The 19,573-nt window shown below is 40.3% G+C and overlaps 1 protein-coding gene across 1 annotated transcript in view; it reads right to left on the minus strand.

Moving 5' to 3' along the window:
• Positions 1-15,594, minus strand: part of CATSPERE (catsper channel auxiliary subunit epsilon) — a gene marked incomplete at both ends in the record, with an annotated part of 111,847 nt that extends 96,253 nt beyond the window's left edge. Inside the window, 3 exons of the mRNA XM_080925761.1 lie at positions 1,727-1,800; positions 8,453-8,501; positions 15,527-15,594. Coding sequence (XP_080781887.1) covers positions 1,727-1,800; positions 8,453-8,501; positions 15,527-15,594 — 191 coding nt within the window. The remainder of the gene's footprint in view (positions 1-1,726; positions 1,801-8,452; positions 8,502-15,526) is intronic.
• Between the last annotated feature and the right edge of the window lie 3,979 nt (positions 15,595-19,573).

Consider the following 19,573-nt stretch of genomic DNA (forward strand, 5'->3'; position numbering starts at 1 on the left):
AGATAAAACACAGAAATAGAGAGTGACAACTTGGGGTTATCAATAGGGTAATAATTGATCCTAACAGCATGGAGGATAGGCAACTACCCAGCTAGTGTGCTGCCTAAGGCATATTTAAAAATAGAAATACAAAGGATGTGTGTATGCTTTCATCCAAGGACAGAAATGCTCAAAGGTGAGAAGAAACCCCACATGAGGATTTATTAACAAATATTTCCTACAGCAGGTGTTTAGCTCCTCAGCTTCTCTATATGTACTAGACTAGATGGTAAGTCTGCCGACTTGCTCTCCTCACTGTCTCTACCACATTTTTATCCCTTGTTGACACACTCAATGCTATCATTCTTCTGGTTCAGCAGTACTCAAGTAACCAGGGGACAGGGTCTGTTTGACAATGTGTGGAGATGCTTTCTCTTGCCACAACTATCAGTCTGTTTTGCATGTCAGCACAGTAAATGTCACCGTCATTCATCTGCATTCACATGTTTTCTTCAATGGAAGGACTTAGACTTATTCATCCAAGAGTCCCATTAACAGCGTTTATCATCCTAATGGATAAAGAAGCTAACTAGTAAGGAATGTGGTGCTAGCTAAATGGTGCAACATTGCCAAGCATGTACAAAGCCCTAGGTTCAATCCTTACCATAATGAATGAGTGAGTGAGTGAACGAATGAATGAACAAACAATTAAAAATGGAAACTGGAGTAAAAATCAGATATCATTTCACAATTTATACTGACAGGGAGAATAATGACAGACTGGTAGAAAGTTGAAATTAGCTCTTATTTTTAATTACAACTAAAACTGTTTAAAGCAATTTGTGATAAGAAAGCTAGAGAAGCATGTGACTCAGGTCCTTTTTCAAGATTCAATAAAACGTCATTAAAATCAACTTACAGTGGTTCCAGAAAGTGCTTTTATCTTGTGAACACCAGGGGAATGACAGTGTAGTGTTGTCCTGGGTGATCTAGTGTCCAGAAAGAACAGAGAAGTAATTACAAATGTATAGGAGGCTGATTAAAAATCCACCCACAACTTTTAAGCTTAAGCAATTCAACTGGATGTTAGAATGACCAAACAGGATCAAAAAAAAAAAAAAAAAAAAAAAAAAAGATCCTCTAATACAGCAACTGTCTAAGCTGCTGTTCCATTGTTGTAAAGAGACACCATGACCAAGACAACTCATATAAGAGAAAGCAGGTAACTTGGGGCTTGTTTATAGTTTCAAAGGTTTAGTCTACTATCATGGTAGGGAACAAGCAGACAGGCACTGGAGCAGTAGCTGAGAGCTGTGTGTTCTGATCCATGGACAGCAGGTCAGGAGAGACACTGGGCCACACATGAGATTTTGAAACTTAAAGTCCCACCCCAAGTGACACACCTCCTCCAGAAAGGACACACCCATAACAACAAGGAATATCTTCAATACCTCCTAATCCTTCCATACAGTCAGCTGGGGTCTAAACATGAAAATGTATAGCCTTTTGGAAGGCAGAGTCAGGGTAGGAACTATTTTCATTCAAACCTCCATGGTGCATTTTCCTTCTGCTCTCAACGTGAGCGAGCCTTTATTTTCACAGAAGTTTAGTGGAAGGAGATTTACCTCAAGTAAGAGCTTTGAAGTCTAAAATCTACATTATGTGAGTGAATGTCAGTTTTACAATGTAGAAACAAATGGATGTACATATAGGGCAAAACAACCATGACGACGGCAAACTTACTTACGTTGTGTTTTGAACTTTACACAATTTTGGTATTTTCCATGATTGAAATGAGTTTCCTTCATGCTCTAGGTTAATCTAAGAAATGAGGTGAAAGTTCACGTTAATAAAAACAACAACAAACACTGTCTCAGTTGTGAGTTCAACTATCTGGTTTATATTGCTTTTAAAAATTCAATTCAGTTCCTTTGATATTCTGTATAGTGGGCTACTTGTGTTCTAATGCTAATTTTGCCCCCCCATCTGTTTGCTACAAAGAGGAGAGTCTGCAGGTAAGACACCGAGGAACCCTGCAACCAGTTAATTCTGATTGGTAAATAAAGACGTCAGCAGGCAATAGCTGGGAAGAAGAGACATAGGCAGGGTTTAGGTTTCAGGGCTTCGGCCATGAGCAAGAGGAAGGAGACACAGAAAGGAGCCGCCCACCATGGGAGAGGAAGAACAAGCAGGAGGGAGAAGAAGAGTTGCCGTGGGATGGCTGGCCATAAAACAGTGGCCATGTGGGCTGGCCAGCTGGAGTCAAGGGCAGCCCAGATGGAACACAGAAATTAGTAAGTAGTAACTTGGAGTCATTGGTAGGAGAGTAGATTCTAACAGTATGGAGGGTGGACAGTTGCTCCTGCCTAAGGCATACTTAAAAATACAAGACTGTGTGTCTTTCATTGAGAAACATAAATGGTCAAAGGCAGGAAGAAACCCCATGCTGGGATTTTAAAGATGATTACTACAGTTCACCAAAGTATGATGTCAAAAAAGAATTAGTGACATACCGGCAGTCAATACGCCTGAGGTTGGTGAGATGGCTCCTGTTGGGGTGGGGGACACCCAAATCAGGCTCCTAAATACCTGAACTTCAGTTTATCAGATCCTACTTTCTCTTCTGCCCTCCAGGAGTGCCAGCACAAACCACAAACACTATCATGACTTAGGGGTTACCAATTTCTACTATTACAGGTTAACTATTTCTAACTCTACACACACAGAGACACACACATGCACAGACACACACACAGAGACACAAAAACATACACACAGACACAGGCACAAATACAGAGAGACACAGACACAACTACACACAGAGACACACACAGACACAAATACACACACAGGCACACACACAGACACTGACAGATTGAAACACAGACAAAAATACACACACAGGCACAGACACACACACACAGAGGCACAGACACACACTCACATAGAAGGGAGGGGAAAGAAAGGGTAAGACTGCAACTCAGTGTGTTTGTGTCAAATATACCACACCCAGACAAACATAAGCTGTGTATAGGAAGACCAAAAATTAAGCAATATAAAAAATATATATGTACTTTTTTTCACTCCCACATTTAGCAAAATTGATCACATTTATAAAGAAAGGCTTAACCAACCTCAATGAAGTATTGTAATACATACATGTCTTAGCATTTCTTTTTTTTCTATTTTATTTTTGTTTACATTTGAGATGTTATCCCTTTCCCCCAACCTGCTCCCATCCCCCCTCCTCCTCCATTTGCCTTCAGGAAGGTGCACTCCCTCCTATTCACCCTCTCCACTCCATTGCCTTGGCATTCCCCTACATTGGGAAAACATGCCCTCCCTGGACCAAAAGCCTCTTCTCACATTGATGCCAGACACTGATATCTTCAGCTACATACACAACTGGATCAATAGGTGTCTCAATATATGCTCAAAGGTTGGTGTTTTAGTCCATGGGAGTTTTGGATGGTTTGGTTGTTAATAATGTTGTTCTTTCCATGAGGTTGTAACTCCTTTCAGCTCCTTCAGTCCTTTCTTTAGCACCTTCATTGGGGTCCCCATGTTTAGTGTGATGGTTAGCTGTAAGCATGCTCAGCTGTGTATATGACTCTGGCATAGTCCCTGAGGAGACATCTCTATCTGGTTCCTGTCAGTAAGTACTTAAAAATCAGTTTGTTCGGATACAGAAAGTGTGGTACGTTTACACAATGGAGTACTACTCAGCTATTAGAAACAATGACTTCATGAAATTTGTAGGCAAATGGATGGAACTAGAGACTATCATCCTGAGTGAGGTAACCCAGTCACAAAAGAACACACATGGCATGCACTCACTAATAAGTACATACTAGGCCCAGAAAGCTCTGAATACCCAAGAAACAACTCACAGACATTATGAAGCTCAAAAAGAAGGAAGGCCAAAATGGGAATGCCTCAGTCCTTCTTAGAAGGGAGAACACAACACTCTAGGGAGGAAATGCAAGGTCAAATAGAGGAACAGGGATTGAAGAAAAGATTATTCAGATCCTCACCCGGGGATCCACCACATATGCAGTTACCTAATCCAAGCACTATAGCTGATGTCTTAAGATTTCTATTGGTGTGATAAAACACCTTGACCAAAAAGCAAGTTAGAGAGGAAAGGGATTATCGGCTCACACTTCCATACTGCTGTTCATCACCAAAGGATGTCAGGACAGGAACACAAACAGGGCAGGAACCTGGAGTCAGGAACTGATGCAGAGGCCATGGAGTGGTACTGCTTACTTCATTGCTTTACATGACTTAATCAGCTTGCCTTCTTATAGAACCCAGGGATGGCACCACCCACCATGGGCTTGCACCACCCCCCAACCCTGGCTGATCACCAAGTGAGAAAAAGCCTTAAAGCTGGATCTCTTGGAGGCATTTTCTCAACTGAGGCTCCCTCCTTTTTGATGAGTGTAGCTTATGTCAAGTTGGTACAAAACCAGCCAGTACAATAGTATTCTATTCAATATTAGCAAAATAAAATTAGAAGTCCTCATAAACATAGGTTGGAAAAAAACCCTAGGTGTCTGTAATCTTAGAACAGAAAGAAATCAAACAAAGTGGATTTCTGAAGAATTCTTTGAAGAAAACAATCAATGTAAGTCAAATAATACTTGCAAAAACATCAGTGATAGCATTTAATGTTATCAACACTTACCATATATCATATGAGTAATGCCTAAAATGATATTTATACATTATGCATTACATGTGTACAAAAGAAATATATTTGAAAACAATCTCAGTTGTTAGTATGAGAATAAAAGAACAGCAGAGAACATCTTCCTAGAAGAAAGGAAATTTTTTTTGAAAAGAGAAATTTTATTTGAAGGGGAAAAGTAATGCTGGTAAATCCCTGTTGTGATGGCTAATCTTGGTTATCAACTTGATTACATCTAGAATCAAATAAAACCCAAGCAGCTGGGCACACATCTAACGGTTTTTCTGAATTGGATCATTTGAGGCCCAGCTTAATATGGGCCTCACCTCCCAGTGGCAGCTCCGGTTAAAGGACATGGAAGAAGGAAGCTATTGCTTTTTGCCTGCTTGCTCTCATTCTTGGTGGTAAGTGATTCTTTCCTGTTGCTGAGACACTCCTCTGCTGGTCTTAGAACCTACTTCTTCAGGATTCCAATGCAGAGGGAAAACCTGAATGTCTCTAACACCAAAGTAAACTGAGACATCAAGTGTCTTGAACTGAACAACTACCTGATTTTTGGTCTTTCCACCAGGAGCCAGTCAGTGTTGGATTACCAATGCCCCAAATTTGTCAGGAAAAGACGGGATCATCAGTTACAGCGATGTGTGTGGAAGACCACAGTAATGAAGTATTCTCTTATTGCCAAGAGGGATTAAGTAGCTTTAAGCCCCAAATGGTACACTTTAACCCTCCAAGGCTCCAGGACTGTTGGGGCCAAGGAGGAGGAAACTGTGTGAGAGCTGGAGCTAGAGGCGAGTCCTGGACAAAAGAGTCTCTATAATGTAATTGTGGTGGGGATTGTACAAAACAACACATGTGATAGACCTGCATAGGAAACAAAGCTGAATGCCTCTTGCTGTAGAATATTTGATCACACTGCAGACCCTGAGATTGTATACTGAAAATATCTGTCTCTAGCTGTGGTGTATCACACCCCTTTAACTCAAGCCCTTTCTGTTTATTGTAAATGGGATTTTAAAAAAGTCAACCTTAGGTCAAGAGGCTGATCAAGCAACCAGTTGACAGAGGATGAACACAGGAAAACACCAACAGGGCTGGAGAGATGGCTGAGGGGTTAAGAGCACTGACTGCTCTTCCAGAGGTCCTGAGTTCAATTCCCAGCAACCACATCCACATGGTGGCTCACAACCATCTGTAAGAGGATTTCCATACCCTGTTCTGGTGTCTGAAGGTATCTATAGTGTATGCATATAAACAAAGAAAAGAAAAGGAAAAGTAAACACCAACAGAGTTAAGAAAGTCAGGAGAACATATAGAGAGGTACACAGGAAATACAAAGGAAGGACATTGAGTTTGAAGGGTTTCTAAGACAGTGGAGAAGGAGAACTGGCTCTTTCCTTCTGAGAAGTCAGTTGAGGAAGGTGCTTTCTCTGCCTCTCTGAGATTTTCTCCCCAGCATCTAGCTCCTCAGTCTTCATTTGGTAACATGAAATAAATGGGATTTTATTTTAAAAACCAACAACATTAAATATTATGCCAATAATATAAGATGCCACTATTGAAAGAGGCTAAGTGAAGGGTATCATGTTTCTTTGCAGGTTCTCTTAGGCCTAAAATTATTTAAAAAGAAAAACAAACCAATTTACTGAGAGAGAGACAGAGATGGAAACAGAGAGACAGAAAACACATAGTTGATTAGAAATATGCTTATTATGTAAACATGAAGACCTAAATTCAATCACCAATACTCATATAAAAAGTTGGGTAGGGGGCTGGAGTGATGGCTCAGCAGTTAAGAGCACTGACTGCTCTTTCAGAGGTTCTGAGTTCAATTTCCAGCAACCACATGGTGGCTCACAACCATCTGTAATGAGAACTGATGCCCTCTTCTGGTGTGTCTGAAGACAGCTATAGTGTACTCATACACATAAAATAAGTAAACAAATCTTTTAAAGGGGGGGGGGGAGAGCAGCATAAAAAAAAAAGCTGGGTAGGAAAGCACTATTTGTAATCCCAGTGTTGTGGTACCAGAGCCCAAAGAATCCCTAATACTTGCTGCCTAGACATCTAGCCAATCAGAGAACTTGACTTTGAGTGAGAGACTCTGTCTCAAAAAATATTAAGGTGGGTTGCAGACACAGTTCAGGGATTAGAACAGCTCTTACAAAGGAACTATCCATAACTTCAGTTCTAGGGGACCCAACATCCTCTTCTGATTTCTAGAGGCAGGAGGTACACAGATGCCAAATACATACATGTAAAACACATTCACATCAACAAACAAATCATTTTTTTAAAAAAAGTTAGGGTGATTGAGGAAGACAACCAATGTTGACCTAGTAATAGATTGGTTTAAAAAAAATCTAACAATTCTATTTTTTGGCAAAGATCTATACTAAGAGTGAGCATATAAGGCTAACTGTCATCTTAGGAAGTATCTAATACAGTTTCTGTACTCCAATAACTCTGTTCTTTGCTACAGAGAGAAAAGACAAAAGAAAACAAGAACAACAAAAACTCTGCAGACAAAAACAAACAAAAGAAAAAACAAACAAACAAAAAAACCCTACAGAGATCCATAAAAAAATTGAAGAAGTACATTCATCAGAGTTGTTTATGGTGGCAAGAAGCCATATATCCAGCACTAGGGGGACAAGTAGGTACATGTGAATTAATAAATTACCATTGTAAGTAGTCAACATTAAGAGAAATGAACTATGGGTCTAGAGAGATGGCTCAGCCATTAAGAGCCTTTGCTGCTCTTGCAGAGGACACATGTTTGCTCCTCTGCATCCTTATGACAACTCACAACTGCCTGTGGCTCTAGCTTCCAGTTCCAAAACTGCCTTCTGGCTTCCAAGGCTACTGCACACAGGTGGTGCATATACTTATATGCAGGCAAAATACTCATATCTTCATAAAACTTTGTAAAGAAAGAGAAATGAACTAGATGTTGTGCTAAACATTTTTTAAAGTAATACAGGGACTGGGGTTTATACCTGAGAAGAACTTACATTTTCAGCTCTGGCTTACATCTGCTGTAAACTTAACAATTATTGAACAACAGTTACTACTACTTTCTTTCACAATAGTTAGGCAAATATAACAAATCCAATAACCCTGCCTTTTTTGGTAGTTGATGTTCTACATTGTAGGGAGCACAGTAAGTTCCGAGTGAGTGTGTACCACAGACATGGGCAGAGCCATGACAAGGACCAGGGGATCTGAAGCTTAGGAAATTGGCAGAGCCTGCCTCCATACGGGTCAGGCTCAAAGCTGGCAGAAGCCTCTTCCTCTGGTCCCAGTGAGTGTTCACAGACAATTATTCAGTTAGTGGAAAACCTGGCAACTGCAGCTTCCTCCTCTCATGTTTACAACCTGAGGCTGCTGACCTACAGAGACCTCCTAACCAGACTAGCAAACCCTTCTCCTGTGTTGTACTCAATAAACACTTCGGGTCCCAGGTTGGCCCATTAGCAGGCGTGACTCCATTAGAGTGTGTACAACCCACCCAACCCCCAGCTTTACCAAATGTGTTGGCTCTTTCTTCATTCCCTCACCTGCCCATGAGTCTGGTTTCCAGTTCCACACCACGTGAGTCATGACACTTAAGCATGACTTACATACTTAAGGGCATGCATCAGAGGGGGTACCAATAGAAGGGTGATAATGAGAAGAAAAAGAAGATACAGAGTTAAGTATCCCCTAAACAGGGATAACAGTAAAACAAAGTATGATGTTTAGAAATATCAAAGTTTTAAACAGATATTAAATACTTACAGAACTCCTGGTACTAAAAATGGAATACTCTGGGCTTTTCATGTAGTATCTGTGGAGGAAAAGGCAGGATGTGAATATTAACAGCAGTTCCTCCTTGACATACAAGAGACTACACATGGTCAGGGAATATGTAGGCTTCCAAGAGCTCTGCCCTCCCTGGGAAGTGAACCTAGAGCTAAAAGTAATGTCAGAGACCACTGCCCGTCCGTCTGTCTGGTCAGGGCTTGCTCAGTTCAGGGGGCATTAAAATAGCGTGAGAGGTAAGTCCCCTTTCTTATTCATTTGGATTTTGAAACAGGATCTTACTACATGGCGCTGACTAGTCTGGAAATCACTATGTAGCCCAGGCTAGCCTCAGATTCCTGGTAAACCAACTGCTTCACTCCCCACAGTGCTTGGGTTCCTGGCAGCCATTTGCTGTACTCGTCACGTGTTTGGCAGAACAAACACTACTGGACAAATCAGGCTTGACTCTCACTTAACGAACTCAGCTACGGTTTAGAGAACTAAGGCTGAAGTCTCAGAAACCAGTAGTTATCATCTTAGAATACTAGAAATAAAACTTTTAAGTCCTTGTTCATGACCATTTTTATACTATTTATTATCTAGGATACTTTAAATTCAGCATTAACTCACCCATCTCAAGAGGCATTGTGGATGAGAAATATAACATAAGTCACTATGTACATGTAATTAATTAAATGCTATCAATTACACAAAGGAAAAGAACGGGCAAAGCTCACCTCTATAATACATTCAACCCAAATGTAATCACTGTAAAATAATGATCAGTAGGGTACTTTTATACTCTTTTTCCTAATTCCTTGAAATCTGATGCGTGACATTAAAAACCATCTCAATTTGAAGTGTATTTCAAAGTGTTATTTCAAAAGCTCACAGGTAACAAGTGACAGGTGAAGCTCATAAAGCAGTAGAGAATATTCCTATGTGTGTATGGATGAGATACCTGTCAGTAATAAATCTCATAGCCTATAGCTTAGGCAGAAAGTAGGCAGAACATCCAGGAGGCAGAAAGAATTTTGTGATAGGACAAGTTTCGGCAAGACAGAGCAGACGGTTCTCCTGGCAAGATGCGATGAGAGGGACACATGGAATCTGAGCATAGGTAACCAGCCACATGGTAAAATGTAAACCAGAATAACTGGATTCATTTAAGTTATGATCTAGGCAGAGACTAGCCTCCATATTTGGCCAAGGTATCGGTAAATATATTTTGAGTCTGAGTCTTAATTCTGGGAGCATGGGTTGGGAGGTAGAACCAGACCTAACGTCTATATAGAACATCTTAATATTTTTCTACCTTCCCTTCAGTTTGATAATCCATTCCACATCAACCCTGCTTATTTAATTGCCCCTGGAATGAGTCCACTCCTAAAGTGTTAAGTCAGAAGCTTTTTCCTGTCTGTAGGCTGCTGCAGGATGGTCTTGTGCACTATGCATTCAGATGCTGATCTCTGTCCCCTGAGATCAGGTTGCAGTCCTGACTGGGGCATGGTCATGATTATTAAAGAGTCTCCTGGCTCAATGCTGTATCAAGAATAGTCTCCAATTATCTGTGACTGGTTAATAAAGACCTGATCTGACAATGGCTTACAATTCCCACACAGAGGTGAGAGACGGGGGGGGGGGGGGGGGGGGGAGGATGAGAGAAGGAGAGAAGAGGGAGAGAGAAAAGAAGAAATCTGCCATGAGGCAGGTGAAGGTCCAGAAGGAGGTCACCATGAGGCAGAATGAGCCATGAGCAAGTGGCCAAAAGGAGTTTGCCCTTAGAATAGACAGACAGGAGTAGCCAAGGCAAGATTGAATGCAAATAAGGAGCATGTTGCTGGGAAGTAGCCAGACTAATATAGATGGTTTTGTTAGATGAACATATGCCCAGCTATTGTGCTTATATCTTGTTTAATAAATCTAATAAGTCTCTGTGTCTCATTACTTGGAAGCTCGGGCAGGGATTAGAAAAAAAAAAAACTAAAACACCTTTAAATTTTCTCCCACAAAGGGGGAAAGTCGTTAGGATGCTATTATGTAGTTTTTTTTAATCATAATTACACAAACCTCAATAGTTCTCTGATTTCTTCTTTCAACAGATATTCACCATAGTTGAAACCTGCACCTTTTATATGGACATGTACAGAGCAGAAAAGAAAACACATGCTTTTATATAGCACTACAAATGTAAATGAAAAAATATTTTCACCCTATGGTTTTTTTTTCCACAGCAACTGAGAACCATCTCTCACTTGCTATGCATTTAATATAAGATCTTTTATATTGTATTGGAAGTGTCAGAAGGGAAGAAAAATACAAGTGGCAGTTTGGCATTTTTAACGAACAGAGATAAAGTCTGTAATGTAGTTTGTGAATGTGCGGCTGGCTAAAGGAAGATGCTCCCTTTCCTAGTGAATAGAAAAGATGGTGCTCCGTTTCCTGACAATTTGTTGGTTACCTGATCCTCCCTCAGCTTTGGCTCACCCTGGGGCTGTTATTGGGGGATGAGAGTAAGGGATGCTATCAAAGTTACCTATAACTTACTAATCTAGATGGCTCTGTTAATGATAATGCCTTCTCCTTCATGCTTCCTTCTTTGTGTCAACTATTTAATGTAGTAATGTCAGAAATGGCTCAGAGAAGAATTAGAGATGAGGGGTATGCAGATGAGTTATGGCCCTGGCTTTGATTTTTAGCCCTTGGCCCCTCTAAATGATTAAAGAGCATCAATTGACTAACCTTTGACCTTTCATTCATCTCTTAATAGACACACCTCTCTTCCTAGTTTCATGGTTTTTTGCCATTTCTACAGCTCATGGATTATGCCTTTTAGGTGAACCATTTTAATCTCAGATTCTGTGCCTATTTGCATATAAACTAAAAAAAATATTGAGAAAACATTTTAGGGACTAAAATCATTCAACTCATTACAGGTTTGACTCCATACGCCTGCTGGAAAGCTAAAGGAAACATATTATTTTGAAGCACACTCTGAATATTTATAAAAATCCATCTCTTAGTTGGTTCAAGACAAGCACCAACATATTTCCAAGAACAGACATCATATGGATATACTCTGTGGCTATGCAGCCTAGTTAAGAAGTTATTGCAATGCCAGACATGGTGCATGCTGTTAGTCCCAAAAATCGGAGGCAGAGTCAGATGGATCTCTGTGGGTTCAAGTTCACCCTGGTCTACAGAGTTCTAAGACAGCCAGGGATATGTAGAGACCATGTCTCAAAAAATATTACAAGAAAAGAAAGCAAAATCTATATATATTTGAAATTTGGAAACAAACTGCTGGAGTGGGCATGTTGACCCACACCTGTGATGCTGAGGCTGGAGGGTCAGGAGGTCAAGCCTAGTCTAAGCTAAAGAGTGAGACCTTTTCTCAAATGGCAAAACAAAACAACTCCCAAACTTATTGACAAATAATGCAAGCATCATAGAGAATACTGTAAGTAAAAACCATCAAAAAAAAAATGATGGAAGGATTTCATGTTACTTTTTGTGAGAGGTGTGATTGAACAGTCCTACAATGAAAATTCATCCTTTAAAGAGTTCTATGAGGAAAGACAAGGACCCAAAACTATTAGTTAAATGTCTGAATAAATGTCTGAAGAGACAGCTTAGAATCTTAGAGCTGATTTGGTGGTAAATCCTTCTAAGCCAGTGCTCAGGAGACTGAGGCAGGAAGGTCAGCCTGTGCTATACAGTGAGACCCTGTTTCAAAAACAGAAAATGGAAGAGAACACCAGTGAGCTAGAGAGAATGAATATCAGAATAAGCCCATCACTACAGAAAGGATTTTAAAATATGTAAACAGAAAACAGATGTACAAAAATTAATATGGCAAGAAAGCATATGATAAGATTGATCTAGATTCTTAAAAGATACAATTAAACAATATTAACCAAAAGGTGTCATAAATAGAGGAAAAAGCAGATATTAAGAAGGTAGTCACTGGGCCAGTGAGCTGGCTGTCATAGTGAGGGTTTCCACTGCTATAAAAGACACCATGACCACAGCAACTCTTATAAAGTAAAACATTTAATTGGGGTTGGATTACAGCTAAGAGGTTTAGTCCATTGTCATCATAGTGAGAAGCATTGTTGCATGAAGGCAGATGTAGAGCTGGAGAAGAAGTTTATAGAGTTCTCTATCTGGATCTGCAGACAGCTGGAAAACAGTCCAACAAGGCCACACCTACCCCAAGAAGGTCACATCTACCCCAACAGGGCCAGACCTACTCCAACAAGGCTATACCTCCTAGTGCTACTACCTATGGGGTAATTTTCTTTCAAAGCATCACAATAACTTAGCAGATGAAAGAGTTTGCTGTGTAACCCTGATAACCAAGGTTTGGTCTTTAAAATCCATGTGAAAAGCTAGGTGCAGTAGATCTAGTCTACAACCCCACACTTTTATGTAAGACAGAGAAGTCAGAGACAGAATCAGCTGGAATGCCCTAGTGACACAGATAACAAGATGGATCCTTTCTCAAACAAGAATGATGATAGAAGGGGAGAACTGAATGGTGGTTCATGTCTAAAATCTCAGAAATTTGGGGCTTAGGGAGGAACATCATCTTTATTGGAGGTCAGCTTGAACTAAATTGTAAGTTCAAGAACAAAGTGGGCTATACAATGAGACCCTCTTTCAAAGAATAAACTACACATACATACATAAAAATAATATATATTTATATATGTGTGTGTATATGTATGTGTAAGAGTCCATGATTCATTGAAGAATTATACCCCAGACTCAAATAGTATGTAAACTCAAAAGAATATTTTATTTTGCAGGGGTCTCCCATTATCAAGATGGAGAGATGATCACCAAGCAAGCTAGAAGGCCAGATTTAATGCACATTAGGAGAATTCTGGGATAGGTGGCCTTTATCTTGCTCCATCTCTAGGAACATTCCAGAACCATTACAGGAGTGTGGGGCTGAAAACTGTGGCTGAGAAAGTCTGGAAACTGCTGCTGACCCATTGTCCTTGCCTCAGGCCAGGTGGTTGGGCAGCTTCTAAGGCCTAGACTTGCCTGGACTTGCCCAGTTCTTAGAAACAGAGATTTAGACTTCATTCCCTGAACTACCAATTTGAAGTCTGTTATAAAATCAGCCTAGCTTTCTTATATGTATGTAGATACATATTTATACATATACATAAATACATATATGGTCTGATAGAGAGTATATATATGCATATATGTGTGTGTGTGTGTATATATATATATATATATATATATATATATATATATAGCCTCAATTATATAATAGCTTTCAAAAAGTATATCTTACCAAACTCAAGAAGAAACCAAAAGCCTAAATAATTGTATAGCTCCCAGAGGATACAAAATAGTTGTTCAAAATCTCATCTGAAACACTGGGCTCAGAGGCTGAAGAATGCTACTCAAACTTTCAAGAAACAAATTAATCCAATCTGAGGCAAATGCTTTCAGAAAACTGGAAATGAGCTAACATTCTGTGGATGGTTTTCCAGTCTAGTGTTACACTAATAACAAAGCATGTCTATGTTTGCCTTTCATCCCAGCACTTGAGAGGCAGACACAGATATTTCTGTGAGTTTCAAACCATATCATGATACTTATACCAAGTTTCACATCAGACAGAATTACATAGTGAGACTTTGCTTTAAAAAAAATGAAGGAGAAAGAGAAAAAAAGAAAAAAGAAAGAAAAAGAAAGAAATAGAAGGTTGTCTGGAGAGATGGCTCAGTGGCTAAAAAGAATATATTGCTCTAACAGAGAACAGGATAGTCAGCAGCTAAGAGCTGCCTGTAGCTGGGCAGTGGTGGTGCACCCCTGTAGCATGTATTTTTACCACTCCACTTTAATCGCTGGACAGAGTGTGCTACCTGCACTGCCCAGGCTCCCTCCATCTGTGGATAAAACACATACATTTTAGCTTATCATTCATCTGCTTCAGCTCCATAGCCAGGCTCTTCTAAGCCTCTCTCAATTAGGCTGCCCTTCTTTTCACCCCAGCTCAACACCTCTGAATCTGCCCTCAGTTCAGTTGCTCAGTAAACTTTAGTCCGAGCTCAATACCCTCAGCTTAATTATGTTTCTGATATTTTGCCTGTTACCCTAGACCCATTCAGCTGATGGCCACTGTACCCAAGATCTCACATGGCTGAAGGCTCCTTCTCCAAGCCACACCCCCAAAGGGTGGCAAATACTTTTCTCCTCCCCTTGTCTACTAGCCTGCCTGCAGGGAAAATGGGAAGTCCTGCCAATTCTGCCCAGCTCATTGGCCACTAGCATCTTTATTGATAGATCAAAACCAATTGGGGAGCAGGACCTTCAGAGTTCACACGCAGATTCCTAATCAAAACATCAGAACAACTCCCTATATACCCCTTTAAATCCCATCACTTAGGAGGCAGAGGCAGGCAGATCTGTGAATTCAAGGCCAGCCAGGTCTATAGAGATCCAGGGCAGCCTGGACTACATTGAGAAAAACATCTAATATATTTGCTACCTGGCCCTTTGGATCATCATGGATGACTTCTCTGGTGTTAAGATAGAACAAATGAACAAAATTTCAAAAGAGCACACAAACTCCCAGAGATTAAAGGTGTGAGCCATCACTGTCTGGCTTAAGGTACATTTTAACCCATGTGAAAACAAAAACATTTTGATATTCTGTTCAAGGTGATGATCACCATTATACCTGCTTTAGCTTTTTCTCAGGACTTCATAACATTTTCAGTATCTAAATCAATACCCTATAAGGAAATTAATTTATGTTTATGCAGTATTTTAGGAAAAATCACTCTTCTTCAGCTCCTTAACATAAGTCAGAAGTAATGTTATATATATAAAATCCATGTCTCTCTCTACTTTTCTTTTAAATGATCTAAGGGAACAGGAAGGTACCACCGCCCTTCTGCAGCACAGCATTTCAGAGTGCTGACCAGCAACTCATCTCTAAAGACTCCCAGAGGGAGCTCAAGCCATTTGCCGGAAAGCTGGGGACTAAGGGGGTTGGGGTGGGGGTCTTCAAGGCCAGAGGCCTGGGATGCATCTTTCTACCTCCACAGAGCAGAGACACAGCAGCTCAGCCACAACAGCAGCGCCACCGCCACCTGCTGGCCTAACATGGCGCCAACTCCTCTAAGCAACGGTTTCCAGGGCTAGCGCGCAACCCGGGCTTCCGTTGGCCAGTGTGTGCGCAGGACTGGCAGCATGAGTGCGTGTGCGCAGGTATTCGGGTCTTAGGCTGAAAGTTAACTACTGGGTAGCCCCACTTTTCAGTACAAAAACTCAATCTTGAAAAACCCGAGGTGACCTAATAAAAGAAAAATTATAAATGATTTTGGTTTTGTTTTTCTGTAGCAGTCTCCTGTAGCTCAAACCAGCCTCCAACTCTGTGTAGACTGGGATGGCCTTGAACGCTGGAACTGAACCAAAAAACAAACAAACAAAAAAACAAACAAAACAAAACAAAACAAACAAACAAAAAAAACCCCACCAAACCAAACAAACAAAAAACGCTCCCTACTGGCTTGCTCTCCAGGGCTTGTTCAGCTTCCTTTTTTACACAGTTCAGAACCACCCGGCCAGGAAAGACACCGGCCACAGTGAGCTGAGCTCTCTCACAAGGAGATGCTTCAAAGACTTGCTCGTAGATCAATCTTATGGAGGTACTGCCTCGATTGAGATTACCTCTTCCCAGAAGAGTAATCTAGTTTGTGTCAAGCTGACAAAAGCTAACCAGGGCAGTACGTATGAAACTCTCAAGTAATTAATAAAATATTAACTAATTTAAAAATAAAACAAAATTATTTTTCTTGTTTTCCAGGGGGAAAAGATGAACACAAATGAATAGTCATGGCTGTTCCTGCAATTAAAATCCAAAAGCATTTGGTAGTGTTTTTGCTGTCAAAGGCTTTGTAATCTTGTGATAAAACTGAGACAAACTCAACTGTCATACAGCAATAGGATTTCCGTGTTATGGAAAGCAATTGAATCTTCATTCTTTGTTAAGCAGGAAACACAGTTCAGTGTTGCTAACAATACAGGTACACTAAATCAATTTAATTCTCAACATAAGTTTTGTATTAGGCAAAGTGTAGGCTGGTACACTTTTCTCATCTACTGAATTCTACCTCTGAAGTCTCTAAAGAGACTGGGTTTAAAGGTGTTAATCCCAAGGATGAAAGAAAAGCCTACTGACCCAAATCGTCACGATCAATTTACTTAAAGCAGGCAACTAATTAAATCGAGCTTTTTATGTGCATACATTGCCTGCCCACCCCACCCCCCAGGTCGTGGTTGGAGAGGTCAGGGTTGGACGTAAGGAATACAAGGTATTTATAGAGCCCAGGTAAGGGGGTCATCAAATAGGGGACCTGGTGGACAAAACAGGTGGCGTTACCTGAGCAGAAACCAAGCATAACAAGTACTAAGTTTGTCATAAGTATCTCCAGGAACGGAGACTTGGTTGAAAGGTGGGCAGAATTAGGTAGTCACAGGGATGCAAGATAGTTAAGTTTTGAACAAAGACATGGTTGTTGCTTCCTGGAACATTCAGTACTGAAAGACTTGAAGTTAACGTTAGAGGTGAGGCCTAGCACAGTCTTTGAGGAAGACAGGTGTAACCATAAACAGACTTTGTCTTCACTATAAGATGACTTTAAAAGGCTAGTGAGATCTCACACTGGTTATAAGATCACAGCAACTATCTATAAGGAGATCTGGTGCCCTCTTCTGGCATGAAGGTATGTATGCAGAGCAGAGGATTCAAATTTCTCAAAAAAAAAAAAAAAAAAAAAAAAAAAAAAAAAAATGGAGGCTGAGTGGCTCATCAAAGGAACATTGTGCAGAGTCACAGGTGGAGAAATAAGTACAAGTAGAGAGCAAATATGGATCAAAGGGATCCTGAGTCTGTCACACTTAACACTTAGGGCACACTTCATCAGCCATATAACTGTCTTCCTTGCACAGCTCAGAAAGGCACATGCCAGCAGCTCTGACTCAAGTGACAGAGGGAAGGCAGAAGGCCTTGAGCACTTCAGACAGTAGAACACCTTTACTTAGGAGGAAGGGTCCGAGTGTATTTATTTACAAGCTGAGGTTGTTACAGGACAGAAAGTGGGTGGGAGGCTGTTTTAGTTGGGATTTTACTGTTGTGAACAGACACCATGACCAAGGCAACTCTTATAAGGACAACATTTAATTGGGGCTGGCTTAGAGGTTCAGAGGTTCAATCCATTATCATCAAGGCAGTAACATGGCAGCATCCAGGAGAGCATGGTGCAGGAGGAACTGAGAGTTCTACATCTTCATATGAAGGTTGCTTCAAAAATACTGACTTTCAGGCAGCTACCATGAGGTTCTATTGGGCTGGTCCTCTTTTTTTTTTTTTTTTTTCTTAAGGTAATTGCTGTCTTCAGACACATCAGAACAGGGTAGCAGATCTCTTTACAGATGGTTGTAAGCCACCATGGTTGCTGGGAATTGAACTCATGACCTCTGTAAGGGCAGTCAGTGCTCTTAACCGCTGAGTCATCTTTCCAACCCTAGGATGAGGGTGTTAAAGCTCACCCCCACAGTGACACACCTACTCCAACAAGGGCAAACATACTCCAACAGGGCCACCTTTAATAGTGACACCCCTTAGGCCCAGCATAAACAAACCATCACATGCCACTCCCTGGCCCCCATAGGCTCTTTCAAACACTTGAGTCTATGGGACCATTGTTGCATTTTCCTCTTCAACCCAAATAAACCCATTCAATGAAAACACAACTCAGTAATTAGGAAAACAAGCCGCACATGTATTTTGGGCAGAGTTACCACTACACTATCTATTCCCCTCCTAGGAGATCCCTTATTGCTTGCCATCAGCTGTCCTCCTGTTCCCTTTCCTCCTCTCCTTCTCCTCTTCCCTTTTACTCCCTGACTCCTCCTCTTCCGTTTCCTCTCCTTTTTTTCCCCACCTCCTCTTCCTTTTCAATCATGTATTGGCTTAACATAAATCTACATATCACTCTTTTTGTTTACTTTAAAAAACAAAAATGAAACGAAAAAAAACATTGCCTTTAAGCTGTATATGACTATTATGTAAGCTGTGTATGACTATTATCACTTGAAAATATTCCAAATGACTATGTTTTCTCAAAGTTAATTATCTTGGATAGGCCATAAAACTAAATTAGTTTTCAACTCCATCAGAAATCTGAGAATGGCCAAATATCTAAAAACATAGGAAGCCTAACACAGTTTCCAGAGCTTATAGAGGTTGTAGAGACAAATCTCCACCAACAGTCCCCTGCTAGTAATATGTGAGAGTAAGTCTTTATCCTTCTGCCCCAGGATCACTGTCAGACCTTGAAATGCAGAAATACTGAAGGGCTGATCATTTTGGCTCCTCAAAAATTATCAGTCGACTACTCTGCACAAAGTGTCTCTTTTTGGACAGTAATAGTCAGTTGATGAATTTGGCAGTTTTGCCCAGTGGCTGCCTAGCCACCAACTATATCTCACCTCGAGGTAGAGATGCTCAATTTCTTCATTTATTCCACCAAAAGGGAACTGTAAGGAGCAGTTATGTCTCAACAAAGATAAATAACATTAAATGTCATAATTTGTGGATTTCTGACATTTTTAAAAATCCATCTAACTACAAAAAGCATTTATGAACTGTTAAGCCTTGAATACTCTTGGCCATTTTTAATTGAAATATTTAAAAACATCCTTTATTGACTCAGAATTATGAGTTTCTTATCCAGCCCTTACCTAGTATTGATTAATCAACTAGAAACAGTGTATAATAGCAATTATAGGACTGGATCAAAGCCTTATATTTCCAAATGTATTGTATAGGCACAATGACTATATAAAAGTAACAATATTAATCTCAATTTTAAATCAATAAGAAATTATACTAGTGAAAACATTAGATTTGTATCAAATGAAATCATACCAATGTAAAGAGTACAACCTCAACCTTGTATCAATTACAAAGATTTCTACTAATGTAAGATGTAGCTATGTAATACCTTGTTTGAGAGTAAATTTACTCACCTATCCTTATGTCTATTTCTCTAACTTCCATAATATTACTATATCTCCCAT

The sequence above is a fragment of the Micromys minutus genome, assembly GCF_963924665.1.
Source record: "Micromys minutus genome assembly, chromosome: 1".
Taxonomy (NCBI): Eukaryota; Metazoa; Chordata; class Mammalia; order Rodentia; family Muridae; genus Micromys; species Micromys minutus.